This window comes from Zeus faber (genome assembly GCF_960531495.2).
Source record: "Zeus faber genome assembly, chromosome: 16".
Taxonomy (NCBI): domain Eukaryota; kingdom Metazoa; phylum Chordata; class Actinopteri; order Zeiformes; family Zeidae; genus Zeus; species Zeus faber.
This window is the reverse complement of record NC_137202.1, coordinates 23,452,864-23,473,249: the sequence shown is the minus strand read 5'-3', so window position 1 is coordinate 23,473,249 and position 20,386 is coordinate 23,452,864. Positions and strand designations below refer to the sequence as shown.

The 20,386-nt window shown below is 47.2% G+C and overlaps 1 protein-coding gene across 2 annotated transcripts in view; it reads left to right on the top strand.

Annotated features, from left to right (window-relative positions):
- adam12b (ADAM metallopeptidase domain 12b) overlaps window positions 1-20,386 on the top strand; it is a 95,643-nt gene that overhangs the window by 18,402 nt on the left and 56,855 nt on the right. Inside the window, exons 2-4 of one of the 2 annotated variants that reach the window (XM_080016816.1) lie at window positions 833-880; window positions 3,084-3,211; window positions 3,997-4,070. In XM_080016816.1, coding sequence (XP_079872942.1) covers window positions 833-880; window positions 3,084-3,211; window positions 3,997-4,070 — 250 coding nt within the window. The remainder of the gene's footprint in view (window positions 1-832; window positions 881-3,083; window positions 3,212-3,996; window positions 4,071-20,386) is intronic. The other variant, XM_080016817.1, reaches the window with a different exon arrangement.

The following is a 20,386-nucleotide window of genomic DNA, read 5'->3' as shown; positions in this document are numbered from 1 at the left end:
GCACGAGCCGGGGTCATGGAAATGTTGTCGTTGTTGGTTTCAGTGGACACCGTGTGAACGGGTATAATTCCTGTCAAAGTTCATACTTCATATTATATCTCATATTAAAGTTCATAGTGATTAACAATTCCAGCAATGCAATGTCATGTATTAGGAGTATCCCTGTGTAAAGGCAAGAATATCTGATGATCTCCCATCTCTGATATCTGGTGATATATTTGGTATACTGTACTGTATATATGAACTGTGGTATATATTTGGTGTACTGTACTGTATATATGAACTGTGGTATATATTTGGTATACTGTATTCTATATACAACCTGGTATATATTTGGTATACTGTATTGTATATATGAACGGTGGTATATATTTGGTATACTGTATTGTATATATGAACGGTGGTATATATTTGGTATACTGTACTGTAGATATGAACTGTGGTATATATTTGGTTTACTGTATTGTATATATGAACTGTGGTATATATTTGGTATACTGTACTGTATATATGAACTGTGGTATATATTTGGTATACTGTATTGCATATATGAACTGTGGTATATATTTGGTATACTGTACTTTATATATGAACTGTATATATTTGGTATACTGTACTGTATATATGAACTGTATATATTTGGTATACTGTACTGTATATATGAACTGTATATATTTGGTATACTGTACTGTATATATGAACTGTATATATTTGGTATACTGTACTGTATATATGAACTGTATATATTTGGTATACTGTACTGTATATATGAACTGTATATATTTGGTATCCCCTCTCCCATCATTCATCGCATCCATCCATTCCATGGCAGTTGGGGGTGGGGATCAAAGGTGCCACACCCGTCTTCAAACCAGTGGAAGTGAGTGTTGGTGACGGAGTAGTTCGGGCAGCTCTTTGGTTCGTGTCCCCCCCCCCCCCCCCCCCCCCCGGTGACGGTGTTTCTTTTTTTTTTTTGTTGTTTTTTTTCCGACTTTGTTGGCCATGCTGCTTTTTTGCAATCAGGACCACGCCATTTATCACCTGAACGGCGTCGGGGAAAAGCCAGCGGGACCTTGCGCGGCGCTGATTTTCATCTGCTGAAAAGTGATTTGCGGAGGCGTACGCAGACCTGTAATCCGGGCTGGGGGCGATTGGCTCAAAGGGAGCGAGCGGAACGGGGAGAAATGCGCTTTTGCGCCCTTGTAGCCCGTTTCTGGCGAGGAATGTCTCAGAAATGAACACATGACTCGCGTGTGCAGGAACCACCCGTCAGCCGCCGGTTAATGAACGCGTGGACGGCCACATGCGGCCGGCCGGTATTTGCTTGGGACTCGACGGAAATGCTTTCGAGGCTAAGACAAGCCCTGATCCTGGCGGTATTGGCGCTCCCTGTACACTCGGGACCCTCCGCTCGCGAGAGACCCTCCCCGGGGTTTAGGGGACATGAGTCAGAACTCCGGCTCCCACCACAGTCTCCTTCCTGGCAGAGCTTCCACCGCTCGCTCTCCGAGACTCCGATCCTCCGCCTGTCTCGCCCGTCTCGCCCGTCTCGCCCATCTTGCTCTCTCGTCGTCCCTGTTATCATTCAGGCTTGCCCGCTATGGGCCATGGGAGTACAGGGACGGCCATATTGACCTTAGGGAAAAGAGGTGGAACGAGTCTAATAAAACAGAGGCAGGATATATATTTTTTGGGGGATTTCCATGTTCTGCTCGGCGCCAACGATAAGGTTTATAATCTATTCTCCGCTACTTATTTCCCATATCGCCGTGAGTCTCAAATGGCCGGTCCGTTCCTCTCCGGGAAATTCACATAATTGGTTTCCGACTTTATAAATTGTGCTTCCACGTTCGTGATTTGAGTAAAAAATGACCTGCGTGCAAAAGGGGGGGGGGTGTGTCGGGGAAAAAAGAAGAACAGGAGAGACAGTATGGAAGCGCGTTGGAGAAGACAAAAGCGAAATAACGGCAGAGCCTTTTAGGTTGTTTTTTTTCGTTTTCATATCTCTAATCTTTCCTCCTGTCTAGAGCTATTGTAATAGCGGCGCCCCTCACAAGAGCATTTATTATTGATGGTCGGGCTCCACCGCGGCACTTCACAGGGGCCGCGGTGAGCTACCAGCAGTCTGTATTAGTGCCACTGTCCACAAACCTTTATAGTGCATCGCGCTGCTGTGCACCACGTCTGGGGCGCGTCTGCCTTTGTGCCGCCTTTCATTATCTCCAACATTATTGGTCGGCTTGAATTATTGAAGACCTGGCAGGGCCATATTTCCAACCATATCCCCGACCACTCAAGTCGAACCGCCTGTTGGTGGGTGTGCGTTTGTTAGTCCAGGAAGTCCGGCATCACTAATCATTGAGTCCTTAAAGCTGAAAATCCATGCTATTTTTTTGTTGGAAGAATCCCATATTTGGTCCTTTGTTTGTTGGCACCTTGTAAAAAAAACAAGGTGTTATGTATGCGCTGTTTACGTTGCTGCTCTGAGTGCTGTTCACCTTGACGGTGGCGGGGTCCGCCTTTACCGGCGAAGGGGTGAAAGGCAGTCGCAGTGAATTCGATAAACCGCTGTAGCTAGTTCAGTGTTGATAATAATGATTATAATAATAATAACAATAACAATAATAACTTAAAGTTTTATAGCACCTTTCAAAAAACTCAAGGTCGTTTGATGTGCTGAACATTGCCAAACCGTTACCGTACAGTTTCGAATGCAACTCTGGGACTTGTAGTGTAATCCACCGCTCACAGATGATCTTATGGATCGGCCATTTAATGATAGATGAGATGGATAATAATTGTTGTGTCGAAAAACAGCTTTGTGCAAGAACACGTAATGTTGCTCCTGTAAATTACAATTAAAGTGCAACTAAGAGTTAAGAAATCAAAAGGACCGGCTTTCCTTGCACCTGAAGTTCCCGTTGGAAATATAACGAGGTTCAGTTCTTTTGAAAAAGCAAGAAGGCGTACTTCCGACCGTCTGGAATGGAATTCTGACACTTGCAGCCTAACACGCCCAGCGACGGATGATTTTATGGATTTTTTTCCGCTTTAATCTGAACCAAAGCTCCCTCTCTTCACAGGGATCGCCCCGGACAAGGCGGGTTGGCAGGGAGCCGCTACGAAGCGGCGACCACAGCGCTACGGCACGACGGAGCCCCAGCTGCTGGAAGGGTCCACGCCCACGCCTCTCAGCCGCCTCGCGGCCCGGGTAAATGTCCACGAGGCCGCCGAGCCTCGCCCGCCCCGCGCAAGTGTGCGCTCCGCTGGCTCCTCCCCGCGCGGGGTCCCTCCACGCGCTCCGCCCCCGTGTTTTTCCGTGCGGGTCCGCTTGGGCTCATTTGGTACCGACTCCCTCCCCGCACCCCGCGCTGTCGAATCATACCCCGGCTTTCTACGGCTTTACAAATCGCCGCGATCCGTGAGGTTTCTGGCGGCGCCGCCTCGCAGCGCAGGCGGTCTCGAGTCTCCACCGACTGTCGGGGGAAAAAAACGAGCTTAAACCCCTCAAAGGCGGCGCATTCCGAATCGCTTGTGTCACGAACAGATCGTGACGGATGGAACGTAAAAAAAAAAAAAAAAAGTGCCATACTGCAGCAAAATTTGCAAAAGCCTTCACGCATGTCCCCGAATGGCACCGCTCATACTAATTCTGGACCAAACTCTATAAAGCAGAGTTTTCAATTTGAAACTTGTGGAGGGTTTCATGGCCGAGGTGCCTCCTGAGGCCAAACCTGCGGATCTGTTCCGTGAATGATGTGAGCTTGAAAACAACACTGGAAATAGGTCGACGGTCATCAACACCGGCAGGTCGAGATCGATCCCGTGCATCTGAGAATAAACGCCTCGAACGATTTCCATTAATTTCGTGGAGTATAATGTCTGCGGCTGGGAAGGCCTGCCGAACCGAATGAGGTTTGTTTATTATCTCGACAAACTGCACCGCCGCCTCTGTGCCATGTCCCTTCTCGCGGTAACACCGATCTCTTCTTTCAGGATTACCCTGCGTCGCTCCGGCTGCTGGTCGCGGTGGAAGGCCGACGGTTGGTCCTGGTGCTGGAGAAAAACGAGTGAGTCTCCTCCCGCTCCGTCTCATCCCTGCCCCTCCCCGTTTTCCGAAGCGTCCGGAGTTACGAGCGCCAGTATGCCGGAGAAGTAGACATTTCATGGGTCTGGGATTTTGATACATTACCTTCGAAGAAAGAGGAAAAAAATAATATATCGGGCTCTTTTACGGTTCCGTCTCCACCTCTCTCAGGAGGTCCGCAATACGAAGGCTGAAAAAGAATGAGGAGGACACACTCGTCCTCCGCCCGCTGCCCTCCCAAAAAGTTTTCCCCTCATTGCTGGGCATCGTCCCGCCCCAGGCTGTGGAAAACAAGGCGAGGCGTAAAACTGGGAGGTAGCATGTGGCGTTTACAAATCTGTGGATTTATACACATATGGTACACGCCCCCTTTATCGCTCTCTCTCTGTCTCTCTCTCTCTGTCTCTCTCTCTCTCTGTCTCTCTCTCTCTCTCTGTCTCTCTCTAGCTGTGATACATATTCTCATTTTCTCGTCCCATGAGACTATTGGGCTCAGTAATACTTCCATATGCTGTTTCCCTGAACAGCGTTGATGGCGTCCGTTGGTGTCCAGGATGGTGAACTGAAGCCAAACGTGTCACCTCATGGTGTCACCTCCTGGTGTCACCTCATGGTGTCACCTCATGGTGTCACCTCCTGGTGTTGCGGCCGCAGACCCAGAAAGAAACCTGGTTGTAAATGAGGTCCAAGCCCTGAACCAACACCGACAGCCCATTCCAAGGCTCAGGTTCTGATTGATTGGTTGATTGGTTTGCATGGTTGGTTGCTTGGTTGCTTGGTAGGTTAGTTTATTGGTTGGTTGATTGAATGGTTGATTGGTTGCTTGGTAGGTTAGTTTGTTGGTTAGTTAAATGGTTGGTAGGTTAGTTTGTCGATTGGTTGGTAGGTTAGTTTGTTGGTTAGTTGATTGGTTTGTAGGTTAGTTTGTTGGTTGGTTGGTAGGTTAGTTTGTTGGTTGGTTGATTGGTTGGTTGGTTGATTGGTTGATTGGTTAGTTTATTAGTTGATGTGTGTTGGTTAGGTAGTTGTTTGTTTGGTTGGTTGGTTGGTTAGTTTATTAGTTGATGTGTTGGTAGGTTAGGTAGTTGTTGGTTGGTTGGTTGGTTGGTTTATTAGTTGATGTGTTGGTTGGTTAGGTAGTTGTTTGGTTGTTTGGTTGGTTAGTTTATTTGTTGATGTGCTGGTTGATTAGGTAGTTGTTTGGTTGTTTGGTTGGTTGGTTGGTTGGTTGGTTGGTTGGTTGGTTCGTGAGTTTATTACTTGATGTGTTGGTCGGTTAGGTAGTTGTTTGGTTGTTGGTTGTTTGGTTGGTTGGTTAGTTTATTAGTTGATGTGTGTTGGTTAGGTAGTTGTTTGGTTGTTGGTTGTTTGGTTGGTTGGTTAGTTTATTAGTTGATGTGTGTTGGTTAGGTAGTTGTTTGGTTGGTTGGTTGGTTGGCTGGTTAGTTTATTAGTTGATGTGTTGGTTGGTTAGGTAGTTGTTTGGTTGGTTGGTTGGTAGATAGAGTTGTTGTTATCAAATCAAAGGGTAATATTTGGACATTGTCTGTCATAATGACATAACAAAGAGCAGCCCTCATCCCCACGTCATCACAGCCACATCAAGGAAGCCAGCTGGTCTCCTGATCAGCTGTAAGCACATCACAAACACCAATTTCTCTTCTCACACCATCCCTGCAAAAGCACAACTCCCCCCCAACCCCCCCTTCCGCTGACCTCAGCAGCGTCTCTGGGAATGAATCCGTCAACCGCCTCACGGCTGAGCGAGCTGCCGCCGCCCTCCCCCGCGCGGCCCCGTTTCCCCCAAGGGCCAGATGTGTCCTCCGATGCATCTCCACGGGCTCAGAACAGGTGGCTCCTGACCTCCACGTGTGTCCCTGGAAGGAGAGATGAGAGGGTCGCGACCCCGCCTTTGAAATGCGAGAGGCGTCCGGGCGAGGCTCGAGGAGGTTTTTCCTGCTCGGTGTGATGTGTGTCAAAACGAAATAGGCACTCGCCCTCGGACGCGGCGGGGTGGTGGTGGTGGTGGCGGCGGCGGCGGCGGCAGCGGGGGGCGGTTGATGTGTTTTGAACAATAACACATTCATTTGTAGGACCGTTAAATCCCACATTTCCACGGACTGTGAAAATCATGTCAAAAACAGGTAGAATGAAGGTGAACGTCACGGTGTGGTTTACAGCCTGGCCGCGAGGGCTCCGTTTATGAGTCACTTTATTGGCCTCAAGCAAAGGTTTTTTCTGAGGCGGCACTCGTGTCAATTTCGGGTCCCGCACGCTCCACGCCCGGACAAAGTGATTTCCCTCATAGCAGGTTTTAGGTTTTAATTGTCGTCTTCTTTGATGCGGTGAATTCATCAGAGGTAATCAGCAAGATGTGGCGGAATCCCTGCTGAAGTCATTATTTTGTGTTTTTTCTGTGCTTGTGCGTCTTGTACTTCTGGGAAAGTTGTTGTTTATTATACAGAGGGGGGGCCGCAGAAATCCCACATTACATTTAATTTCCTCTTAAAATTGCTTGAAATGTTCGCTGCCAGAATAAAACATCATTACATACGGTATGTGTTGCAGTTGTTAACTCGCGGACTTTACGGGATTTTGTATTTTTCATTTTTTGGAAAAAGTTTGGACCATAAAAGGGGAGCTTCTGGAGTCTGTGTTTACCGTTTCTTTTGAGTCCATCCAAGTCCCAAGTCATATTTACTCCCAAATAACCGAGTTTTTTTTTTTTTCCCCTTTCCGCTGCCTGCCTAGATTAAAGCGCTGATTAAACTGGCTGAGAACGCGCCGCGTGACGGTTCTCGCTTTGCACCCCTTCGCCGTTCAGCCGTGAAAACAAAGAGCCTCGACGTGCCTTGAACCCGCCTCCACCCCGACGCAGCTCGACGTGAGTCCACGACTCACGCGGGACGTGGAGGCGGCGCTCGGTGAATGCAGAGAGGACCGCGGACCCATTGAGGTGCGGCGCTCCCCGATCTGCTGGCGCACGCCGCCTTCTGTTTTCCGCGTTTGACGGCAGCGGCGAAAAAAGTCGGTAGCCCCCGCAGCCAAAAAAAATGTTTCACTTACAGCTTGTCGTGCTTTTTTCTCTTATTACAAGGGGTTGTGGCGGCATAATATTGGATTTTAAAAGCTTGACATTTTATACAGTGCTAGCAGGCAACAGGCACATATGGCTGTGCCAGCTGCGGGGACTTTGATGTATAGCCATGATCTCTGGTTTCTGAGCTTGCCCAAAATGATTTATGGCAGCTGAATGGGACCTTTCTACATTAGTCTTGATTAAACACTTCAGTAGCACTATGACTGTGACTAAGTCGTGCACGCGTGTGTGTGTGTGTGTGTGTGTGTGTGTGTGTGTGTGATCGTGTGCGTGCGCACGTGTGGTAGCGTGTGCGTGCGCGTGCGCGTGCGTGTGCGTGTGTGTGTGTGTGTGTAAAATAGCATAAAGCTTGTAGGTTGTTCAACATACCACTTGCTACTAGTACTTATATTATTACATGTACTATGCACTATTTACTGTTTACTCCTGTCACATACTGTACTTTGCTTTAGTGTAGCGTTCAAGTGCTACTCCCTGTTAACGTCTTTTTATAGACTACATGTATTTCATATATTTAAAATATATATAAATATATATATATATATTTTGTTTGTTTGTTTATTTATTTATTATCTATTTTTTTGACTGTTCTTTCAACTTCTACAGCTATTAATACCCTGCATTTTCGATACAATCCGAAAAAATATAAGTAAGATAAGATCAGGTGATGTGAAAAAAGGATAAGATAAGATCACACTTTGACGATCCCTGGGGGTATTCGCTTGAGCAGAGTGAAATAAAATCCATTTTGCATTTTTCTTATTTGGGGTTCAGAAAGATTCAAACATATGGGATGGATGAAAATTTATGAGCTTGAAAAAGTCTCACTTCATCTTCTTTACCATGTATCGCTATTCGTGGGGGCTGAAGCCGATATATCTCAGCCTACAGGAAGGCAGCCAGAACGGGACACCTGTTTAGGTTCTCCAATTAGCCCGATCTGCACATATTTGGAGATAGGAGGAAACTGGTGCACCGTGGGGGGTAAACACATGCCATGGATTATGGATTGCTGGATAAGAGGCACAAAGGCACTGCTTCCCACTGCCCTATCTAGAGTCTTTGCTCTCGAAAATGAGTAGTTACTGGTCCTAGGCAGGCATGGTCTTACCTGCAACAGCCAGTCTTGCGTCTTAATTCAGGGTGCGGGCTGGACCCCCGTTGTTGTCGTTCAGATTTTTATTATTTTCCTCCTCTTTGGGCTAAAACTGTCCTGAAGAGGTCGAGGTGTCGTTAGAACCGTGATGTCGCAAACATCTCGTGGTTCATGCGGAGCAGAAATGAGTGAAAAACCGACGGGATTTGACCCAAAGTAGTCGAACGTTCGCGCTTCACCAGACATAAGTTCCACCTCCCTCCAGCCGTCATCTTCGTCCGGGTCCATCTTCACTTTTTCTACGTAAGCAGCTTTCTCAAGACCTTAAACTTCAAATTCTGAAATTTCTCAACTTTCAATGGGTAAGTAGATTAAGTAAATCTTTGCTTTTGTTTTCAACCATTGTTCAGCTTTTTCATTCCATTCGCATTTGGAGCCTGTTTGTTTATTTAAATAGTTGGATTAGTTTGTGAGTTTAGCGTTTATTGTTTGTATGTCACACATCCATTTCTGGCTTGAATGCAACTAGAATAAATAAACACAACGCGTGTTATCGCTGGAATGAGTAATAGTCTATTCACACACTGCGCCTATTGCCAAGCGGAAGGTGGCGCCGGTTGTTCTCCGTGGGTCCGTGGGAGAAGCCAGGGACAACAGTGGTGGGTTCGTCCCATTAACCAGGGGAGGATGCGGGAGATTTCCACTGTCTATTTATGTGTATTTATTCAGCTGTTTCTGTCATAAAGTGTCTTCTGGTTATTTTTTTGTCATCAGTTATTTGTGGTTCGATTATTAAATGAAGAAAAACATGCAAAATAGACATATGCTTATACATTTGATAAAACATTAATGGTAGTGCCCTGTAAACAAATCCACAGATTTCTCTATTTCAAATACCTATTGCTTGACAAGGGAGTTTGACTCGAGCCCACACGTAGCGACTCCAAGCAGCAAGGAGATCACGCCCCTTCCGCTCTCGTCCTGTATACCAGACTAATAAAATTTATAAAACTACTTCCCAAGTATGAAGTAAAAAACAAAGCATATTCCTGGGCATGATTTTTGTTTTCCTGCTGGAATGATAAAATTGTATTTACATAAGGGTGTGTGTGTGTGTGTGTGTGTGTGTGTGTGTGTGTGTGTGTGTGTGTGTGTGTGTGTGTGTGTGTGTGTGTGTGTGTGTGTGTGGTTGATGAATACCATGCTTGGTAATTCAATATTTCGTGACGCTGACACTTCCGCTTGGTGTGACCTTCCACATTGATTAACATGGCAGCGTTTCTGAAGCGTTGCCGTGACGCTGACGTGCCGCTTCTGCTGTGGCCCAGGGGGAACACGACTAAACTGGAACTGGTGTATTGCTGCCTGCAGCTATATTTATTGGGGGGTCCAGAAAAGTTCTCTGAATTTTGAAATCTAAAACTATTTGAAACAGAAGAACGGCAGAAGCTACGAACACGTTTTACGTCTCATTTCAACTGGTATGTCACACTTCGTGGCCGAAGATTCATCCAAACTGATTCACATACGGGGCAGAAATCAGCGAAAAACTGACCAAGCATTATCAATATCACAGACGCAGTCCAATGCATTTCACGCCAGAATATGTCCAACCCTATGAATGCGGTTGAGGTGTTGTTTAAACCGCTTTGTCACAAGCATCTCATGGTTAAAATTTCATTCAAATCGATCCGCATACGGAGCAGATATTACCGAAAAACCTTCGATCCCAAATATTCAGCTGGTCGTGCTTAACTGACACGTCACATTTGCGTTTAAGTTATGTATGTATGTTATGTGTAGTTATGGACCTTCTCACCTGGTAGATGTCTGTGGATCTTTTCGATTGATATAATATCTCCATGTTCCCCATTGCTTTTACGGATTAATGCAAAATATGGAAGACATTAGTCAACAAAAACTTGTGACCACGTCGAATCAAATCCACTGATGCGACTGAGTGATGCGTTCAAGATCCAGAGTGGCGTTGGAAAAATAGAAGCCGTGCAATGGTTATTACTCAGAAATACCACAACGTTTTTGGTATCTCATGGAAACTAAGCTTATTGAAAATGTAATCCAAGGAAAAAAAAACAACAATTAAATTACGTAAATTCGACTGCTATCGTAAATCTACGTAAATACGTAAACCTACGTAAATACGTAAACCTACGCAAACACGTCATGATTGACGCACAGACTCAACGTCACCGGTTGCCACTGACACTGATGAACTTACACACAACAAGGTAAGTTGAGATTTGCTTTGAAGTAAGAAATAAACATAGCAGATTTTAATGAATGAGTTCCACAAATGTTGTCTCCATTACAATACAGACAAGTAAATACAATGGCGTAGTAATTACAACTCGCATGTATTTATTACATATTACATATTTCCAGATGCAGAACAATAGCCGGAAATCTAAGACAATAAAGAAGCCATTATCCAGAAATCCATTCCTCAAGGTCAGTCATAATATTAAAAAAAATAAGTACTATGGACGTAATTCCACGACGTAACTCCAAAATGTTTGTAAGTTTAGTAAGTTGTGATGCCTTTCACAGAAACCCAAAAACTGTAACACCTAACTAAAAGGAATTAATTGGACCCTGTGTGTTTCTGCCTGCAGCTGTATTTATTATTATTATTATTATTATTATTATTATTATTATTATTATTGTTATTATTATTATAAAGACAGCCCTGAAGGAGGCACAGAGTTAGTGCTATGAGAATACATATTGTTTACGTCTTTGCAATGTTAATAATTAGTTTTATAGCAAATTAATAACTTTTACAATCTTATCGTGCCACTGTTAAAGGTTAAAGGTGAATAATTCTCTGGGTTATTAACTCGATGGGTAATGAGTGGTGGGCCATTAACCAGATGAAAATCGAAAAATAATAGTGTTTATTAGCCTGTCTGTATTCGGCAGTGCAGCCTATAGACCTCAGTGAGCACGCGACGGGAATCTATTTTCTCATCGCTGTCTTTGGGGAAGTGCATTGGGTACAAACTGCAGAGTTGATTTTTATTCTTCCAGTGTTGATACACAGATTAGCAGCTATGATTGCTGCATTTTTCCCCCACCCCCAAAACCCAATTACCCAAAGCGGCCTTCTATCGAGAGCACGCCTTGATGTAATTATGAGACACCTCAGAATCTCCTATTCCTATTCAATTAGTCCTTAAAAATCCCCTTCGTTCCCTTTCTCGTTCGCCTCCTCTCCGTCTGGCGGCGCCGCGCGGCGAACGTCCGCCCGTACGTTTTTTTTTTCCCCGTCCCCTTCCTCTCGGCGGAGGGCCTGATGAGGACATTTCCTTTCATTCTTCTCTGGCAGGAAAGAAGAGAGGAAAGTGCCCTTCAGAAACACATCACCGCCGCTAAACAGCATCATTATGTTGATGAAAAACATCCCCATAGCAACATACTCTGTGAACATGTCACTGGGCAACAAAAAAAAATAAAAGAGAGAGAGGGGGGGGGATGGGACTGATTTGAACAGGAGCGGCGACGCCCGCGATCTCTCGCCGTATCTCGCGCCGCTGAGGAGGCATATAATTAACCAAAACACCGTCTGAGAAGGCCAGACAAAGAGAGATCCCAGGTTGTGTCTGTGGTTTAATTGGATCTGTCGAGAGCACGAGATAAGTTGAACCGCGCCGCCGCCCCCCCCCCCCCCCCCCCCTCAGCGCCGGTGTTTACGTCGACGGGAATTGGCCGCCGAGCGTGTTGGTCTGTCAGCTCCGGCGCCTAATGGGCTCCTGCTTGAACAGCCTACCCAGCGGCTCCGGCCGTAAACAGTCCGTTAATGACGGGTTTTCCTGGCCCGGCCGAGTAGGCCCGGCAGCGACCCCGCGGCCCGGACGGAGGCTCGGAGTCGGACGCCCCGCCCCTTTCGTGGGGAGGAGGGGGCGGGGCTTCACCGCCGTCCCTCCGCCGCCCTTTGATCCCCGCCGCCTGCCCGTCCGTCCGGGGCCGCCCGTCACCTCCGCCCGCCCCCGTTCGCTCTTTTTCATCATCCCTTTGCTGTGCTAATCTCTCGCTGCGATGTGTCTCCGCGCGCTCTATCTGCTCCACCAAACCCCCCCCGCCTCCGTCTGTTTGTCCGCCTGCATGTCCTTTAAATCTGGATTCCGTCGGCCCTTATCTGTCCCGCTCCGCCTTCCTCGCCGACGCCTGCTCTTGCACCGCGTCCCTCGCCTCGGTCTCCAACGTGTCTTCGGTCATACGCCTGCCCTGCGAGAGAAGACTTTGAAAAGACTTTGAAAAGACTTTGAAAAGGCCGAAGTCCGACACCCTCTCACAGCTGGAGATCATCACGAGTCGCTGAGTTTTTAGTCACAAACTATTAAGATTTGGCAAGATGGGGATCTTGCAGGGTCACTATTTTGCAGGACTACAACGGGACTCCTTTTTGAGATTGTTTTCCCATCCGGCTCCTCAATGGAGCAGAAACAGAACCAACCTGTGTGTGCAGTAGTTTGTTCTGAAAAACAGCCAAACCATTAATATTTTTTATATTGTTGTGTGATAATAATAACAATAAAAATAATAATAATAATAATAATAATAATAATAATAATAATTAATAATAAATAGCTTCTCGCTTCAGGGTGAGGCCAATTATCCATTAATTATTAAGCAATTATATTTGTTTTTAACAACTTCTGAATACGTTTTTATCGAATTCTTTCAAGTTTTGAGGTTTTTTAGAGTACATAGTCTATGCTTCATGCTTCATGCATAACCTCAACGCACCGCTGGTGCCTGTCAATCCCAGTGCTTCTCTGCGGTCCTAAAACACGAAGCCTCTGGTGGTGAATCCCTGGCCTCCACTCGACTTACCAACCTTCGGGTGATTTTACTATATTATATTATATTCAAACGACATTGGCTGAATCAAGATGCCATGCGAGGCGGGACCAAATACCTCTTTGTGGGAAAACCTTCAACGCCGAGGTGCGCGGCGCGGGCGCGGCTGCTGGTGCTGAAGCGGGGGGCCTGTTGGCAGTCAGTCACGCTCCCTCCCTGCTTGTGCAACACTGATTATTGAACTGATGTGTTTGTTTTATTCCGCATGCTTGTTTTCCCCAGTGATGTGGTAGTTCAAATAATTACAAAGCTTAGAGGCATATTTAGGGAGCGTATTCCCCCGCCCAGCTCCCCTCCCCAAAAACCCTCGCCGTCTTTTAATTGGCGGCTCACGTGTTGTGGCTGGGAAGTTTGTGAATAATGCACAGTGCCCTTGGGAGGGGGAAAAAAAATAAAGTTGCCCAGTCTTGGAGGACAACAGCAGAGTGAAGCTTGAGGTGTTGCTTGGGGAAAAGATTAAAGTAGTGCTTCTTTGACCGCCGGGATCAGAGCCAAGCGTCGGGAGCCAAGCGAGCTTAACTTTTTTTTTTTTTTTTTTACCCTCCCTCCCTCTCTCTCTCTCTCCCTCTCTCTCTCTCTCTCTCTCTCTTTAAGTTCGTCCTTCTCTTAGTCCCTCTCACTTTCACTTTCAATTTCTCACTCCCGTCTGGTTTTCATTTGACTTATTTCCGTACTTTTCTTCTTCTACGCTTCAAAAACGTGGCTTGTTTTTTTTTTTCGAAGACAAATGTGCTCACAATATGGTAATGGATGCGGGGCCCTAAATGGTTCTAAATATAGGCCCTTAATGGTTGAATAATGAGGAAAGGATGATGTTAACATCAACATTTTGGTAGATAATTGGCATTGGATATGGTCTTCAATAGCTTGCTTCCAACCTCGTGTCTTTGCAAAGTTTTTTTTGAGACGTTCTCTGTCCAGGTCATTACAGCTGTTACACCAGATATTTACCCCGGGAACCAAAGGGAAGCCCGGGAGAGCGTGCGGGTTGACAACTTTTTTATTTTTATTTTATTTTATTTATTTTTTTGCCCGGACGGCACAAACTGGCAACCGCAGCTCTAAAAGTCGGCCCTTTACGTTTTGAAGAGGTTTTTCCCCGTGTTCCTCTAAAACACTTCGGGAATGGTGTGATAGTTTTGGAAATATCTTCATGTTTGGTTCCTGAAAAATCTGAACGTAGGTCTTGGGTTTTCACCAAATGTATTGATTTATCCTGTCTACTTGTTTCTTTGTCTGCTGTGGGCCTCCAGCTGGGGGCCTATACCGGTGAAGAACAAAAAAAATACTGTTATATTATTATTTTTCAATTTTGGGGTGTTGGTGTTGTTTGTCTTGCTCTGTGCACGGTCGGCCCGTGTGCCCAAATGTGTCTGTGCCGCCGCACATCTCACTTCACTTGAGGAGGATTCTGTGGGACGTGGCCAAATTACACCGCTTTTAACCTTACATTCCTGGGTGGCTTGTCAAGGATACTTGCGAGCGCAACCGTTTGAGCGTCGTCAGCGTTTTGCACTCATTCCCGGGCGCATTACGAGAGAGCGGGTTCTTCCCGAATGAGAACACCGGGGTCGACGTATTCGCCGCCTCTCCCTCAATACGCTCCGAAAAAAAACCCCAAAGAAAAAACCACGCGGCCCCTCCGCTTTCAAACGAGGCTCCGTGATGTATGCTGGCGGCGGCATGAGCGATGGTACCGGCGTAGGTGCGGGGGGATGGAGGGGGGGGGCGTGGGCATGGTCGGCGTGCCGTGTTTTTGAGGGGCGGGTGGGAGGCCCGGGACCTTAATGGCGCATAATTTTCCTATTTATCTGGACCGTCGTTTATCCACCTGGGGCGGAAAGGCATTCCAGAGAGCGTGAGCAAGAGTGACGACGTTGCCGTTTCTATACATAAATGCCTGCAGAGGATACGGAGCCGCGCGCCGCTCCGCCCTCCCTCAGCCGTTCACTGCCACACAAAGCAACAGGTTACTCCACCTCTGCCCCATCTCTGCTCTACCTCCCTCCACTCTACCTCCACTCTACCGCCACTCTCCCTCTACTCTACCTGCACTCTACCTCTACTCCACCTCTACCTCTACTCTACATTCACTCTACCGCTACCTCTTTATTATATCTACCCGCAATCCACCTCTAGCTCTACTCTACCTCCACCCTCAATCCACCTCTACCCCAACTCGACTGTACCTCCCTCTACTCTACCTCTACTCTATAGCTACCCTCAATCCACCGCTACTTCTTCTCTACCTCCACTCTACCTCTACTCCACCCCTACCTCGACTCTACTCTTACCCCATCTCGACTATACCTCCATCCACTCTACCTCTACTCCACCTCTGCCTCTACTCTACATCCACTCTACTTCTACTCTACCTCAACTCCATATCTACCCTCAATCTACCTCTACCTTTACTCTACCTCCACTCTACCTCTACTCCACTTCTACCGCGACTCTTTGTCTATTTATTCAAATGACTAAATGTTTTAATTTGAGCTGCAAAAGTAGAGATCGTCTTCGAGATAATTTGACAATGCCTGACTAATTTTTTAAGAGAAGAGTTTTCCGTGCATTTATTTCCTTATTATCAGAATGCAACGTAGCATATCATTTCTCTCACAATTTTTTTGTCATACTTTCATAAATTGCCCGTTCATTTATAACGATTCGGGTTGGTTTCACATTTCTCTTTCTCTGACTGGTCACAGTTGTTTCAGCCGGTGTGCCGTTCACAAGTTCATCCGTATACGCCAGTGAAGAGAACCTGCATGTGTGTGTGTACACACACACGTGGGCACACGCACGCACGCACGCACGCACACACCCTCATACAGACGTGTGAGAGGAAGCGTTCCTCCTCAGTCAGCCAGATGTGCCCTGGGAAACAAGGGAGAGGGGAAATGCGTCACGTAGCGTCAGCGATAGAGGGGAAGTTTTTGCTGCGCTGGTATTGTATCAGCTCCTCACTCAGGGCCAGCGGCACAGTTAACTGTGGAGGGCAGCGTGGAAGACGATGGGAAGTGTTCTCAAGGAGGAAAAGAGGAAGGCAGACAAATCTGTTCCCTGAGCACTTCTGCTGATAAGCCCGCGAGAAAAAATATTTTCTCCTATAAAGACATAAAAACAGGATGTTCAGAAAACGTATTGTCATTTGCGGGGCCATCTGTCCGAACTGGGTCGAAGAAGGTTACAACGGAAACAGTATTTTCAAGCGAAAGTCCCAATTTCCACTGTTTAGGTCCCTGAACATTTGACCTTTGAACTTCATGGACTTTTGAACTTCCTGTTGTGTTGTATTATACCATTTTTTTTATTTTTACACTGTATATCCCTGCACATGCATAGGCCTATGGCAGGCCATGGGTGCTGCTATGTTTTCCTGTGTTAAAATTAGAGCTGCAGCATAGCACCTTCGACAGTGACAGGCAGTCGGGAGTCTCAAAGGTGGAACCAAACATCAAAGCCTTCATCAAGCGTAAAGAATTCTCTGTTGTTGCTTCTTGGTGTGCGGGGGCGGCAGTGGGTGGTGCTGCGGCCTCACGGTGCCAGAGAACCTGGATTTATCCTCGCATCCCAGTGTTTGCGGCGGGGTTCTTTCGCGACGCTCCGATTTCCGCCCACATTCTCACGCCGCGTAGGTTATACTAAATGGAGACGGTGAACGGCAGGTTGACAGGATTGAACTGGGTGCACGCGGCCGACCGTGTGATCCCGTCCTGCACAGCCCCGAGTGGAACAAATATGGGCAGCCATACCACAGCACCGGGGGACCAACGCCATCTCTCGCCCAATGCCTTGCTCGGGGGCATCGGCAGGAGTGTCTTACCTCGACGTGCATGTCTTTGGGGTGGGGCTGGAAACCGGAGCAGACCCACTTGAACAGGCAAACTCCACACGGATCGGCTCCGGTCGGATTCCAGCCCAAATCCTTCTTTCTGTGGGGAAGCAGGAAATGGATGTACGCCTATGGATGTTTTTTTTTTTTTTTGAGAGACTTCTGGTTGAAAAAAGGTTGTTGTGTGATAGACCCTGTACCTTCATGGGAAGAACACTTCCGGGCGGAAAACTTTAATAAAATAACACACGGCCGTCCGGGAGATTGCCCGCCAGTCACCAGACACCAAATCGGCACCAGCCACCCGACTGCCACCCAGATCATTACGGCTTCGCGTTACGCTGCGTCAGCATCGCTGACAGATCCATCACCCTGAGCCTCGTGTTAAAATGTGCCAAGCCAGAGTGTTCCATCCCCGCACCGCGTTGTAATGGGGTAATGGGCCGGAGAATGACGGATAGGACGCTATTATCTCGTCTGAGAATCTGTGCGGCATTAATGTAAGGAGCGGGTTTAATGGGGTGAGGCACTTTTTAAGAGGACGGAAACAATGGGGTCTGGGGCCGCGGAGTGGATTTGTTTAAGATGCACAGAGCCGGCGGAGCGGGAAGGTGCTGTACCGGTGCTGCACCGGCACTGCCCATTATAGGCTCCTCACTCTTGGACTTTTCTGTCGGTTTTCTCTCTTGGCCATTTGATCTGAAAGTGTGTGTGTATGTGTATGTGTGTGTGTGTGTGTGTGTGTGTGTGTGTGTGTGTGTGTGTGTGTGTGTCTGTGTGTCTGTGTGTCTGTGTGTGTGAGTCGCAGCGGGGGCGGGACGCTGCGTCTTTATTAAACAAAGAGGCCAGTAGAGAGACGGCGGAAATTAAAAAAGACAACCAACGCTCAAGATTGCTTCCGCCACGCGCTTTGTCCCGCGCGAAAAATAAACGTTGCGGCTGAACAATGAGGCTGCGGCCATCGATTAATTGGACACAGGAACCTTCTGACGGTAACATTTTGTGGATTTGTTTTTCTCTTTCCGATGGATAACAATACGCCATCCTCCTCTGAGATCCCCGGTCACACTTTAGCTCTGGTGTTTAGCTGATTAGGAAAATTTATGTTGATGCTGGAGACGCGGCAAAAATATGTTAATCTCGGTTATGAGCCTCTGTGGGGAAAATCTTGCATAAAAAAATAAATTACGGGAGTATTTCTTTGCAGGCCCGACAGTGGTGGCTTGGAGGTGTCGGTTAAATCCATGCGTCTTAAAGTCTTTTTTTGTGTGCGGTATAAATATTTTTTTTTTTTTTCACGTATTCGTTTCAAATAGACAATTATATTTCACATATTAATTGTCCTTTTAAAGGGGGGGGGGTCCAACAGTGTGTACAATAGATGTGCTTTTCATGCGGATAACATTTTCATTCCAAAAAGAGAATAATAGAGAGTTTCAACATGGCTTGTAGGGGTATGAGTGCGACAGCAACCTTGATCAAGAACGGACAAACGGTTCCTAATTTATTTATCTATGAAGCAGTTGAAGGTTGTTTTTTTTTTCACATAACTGGCCGTGTCACAGGCTGCCTTCAAGGCCCGGCTTTCAATCTCAGGGCTTTTTTTTTTGTTATGCACTCGCATCTCGCTAATTATCCCGGCCTGGGTGGGTTTTTTTCCGCTTCTTGCCCAGCGTAACGGCTGCTTGGACCCAGCAGGCGCCTTTAGAGACTTTGCGCTGGAGGCTTCCCGATTCGGAGGCGTCGTGCGCGTACGTCTTCCCGTGACTTTTGGACGGACATCAAAGTCACATTTCTCGGGAGCTCCCGTCCCCTCCGCATTGTTTTCCGGGGACGGGGCGGCGAAGGCTCGGCCAACAAAGTCTCCCCGGTGACATCACATATTACCCCTGACGAATGAATATATTGGAATAAGCAAATGAGGTAAGGCACAGGGTGATTTAAGTGTTGGTGTAAGCGCGGTGCTGCGGCCAGATGTTGCCATCGATTATGATGTCATCCGGGCGGGCAGCGGCTTATGAGCCGTGCGGGCACAGAGCTGTCGTCATGAGGGATGTTGAATACCGCTATCGCCCCCGGCAACTTTCTAAACCAACGTGATGAATTGGTACGAGTCAAAGCCGGGGCGGAAGGGGGGGGGGGGGGAGAGAGCGAGAGAGAGAGAGAGAGAGAGAGAGGCATTCCCCCCCCCCATCCCCCGCCTGTGGTCGACGAGGGAACCCGGCCATCAGTCCTCCGTCTACCTGCCTAATCTCCAGCAGGAAATAAACAGTTTTCCGGCGCTTCGTTCACCCGTGTCGTCCGAGAGGCGTGCGTTATTTATTTGAGGCGACGCGCGATGCATGTTTGGCGCCGCCGCCGCAGCCGCGGTGACGTCGCGAGTCGGTTCTGTTGCCGTGATCCGTCATGTCAACATCTAACCAAGTTATATTGATGTTTTTTTTTTTTTTTTTTCCATCAGGGATTAACTCATATCTAATGCTCTGTCGTAACATCTTCTTTCGGCGGCATAGCGATGGCGTTTGCTGCTTTGTAGGCCTGTATAATTGAAGGGCCCTCGCCCCTAGCTACATCAAAATCCACACCATCGGACCATTTTTTTAAAGGTGGGTGTTTTGTTTCTCATAATGAAAATGGATGAATATAATGACTGCTGTTGGGTTTGTCTTTAAATGTGTTGTAGAAATGAATCGATGGCGGCCGGTGCAAGTTTTTAATGGAAGGCTACACACCACGTAAGAGAAGCTTCGAAGGAGCCTGCGCCTCCTATCCTAAATTGCCCTTATAAACCGAAACGTTATTAAAAACAAATCTTGGCGAACTCGTGCGCATTTCCATCCGTGAGCGAAATCGATCCAACGGGAAGATATTCTTTAATGATCACAAAAAAGCCTATTTATCCAAGGGCCGGGGTCGAAAGACAAAATTGATTATGATTACTGTTCTTTATTTTTTAACGGCGACATCGCCTCCGGCGTGTCGGGCTTCTCCCCATCGCCAGCCAGTTCCCCGAAAATGTGCAGCGCTGCTTGTTAAAGTAATAAGGGAGAACACGCCCGCGCTCGCTTTGCAGAACAATATTTCTATTTACCACAGCCGGGCGGATCGGAAGAATGGGGCTTTGCAGCAAAGTGCTCCGGCGGGATCAGACTTATAAGAGGGTAAAGACAAGCGGTGGCGGGTCCGCCCCGTGCGGCCAATGTGACAGGAGATGGGTGTCCGCGCAGACGCCCGCCCAAGGGGTCTCTCGTAGATGAGCCAACTTTTCCTTCCCCCGAATTGGCCGACCGTCACCTTCCGAAAGTGTCCGGGGGGAGTATGACATCATGTCCTTTGTACAGTAATGAGGAAAAATGCCTCAAGTGTGGGAATCATTTTCTGTGGGTG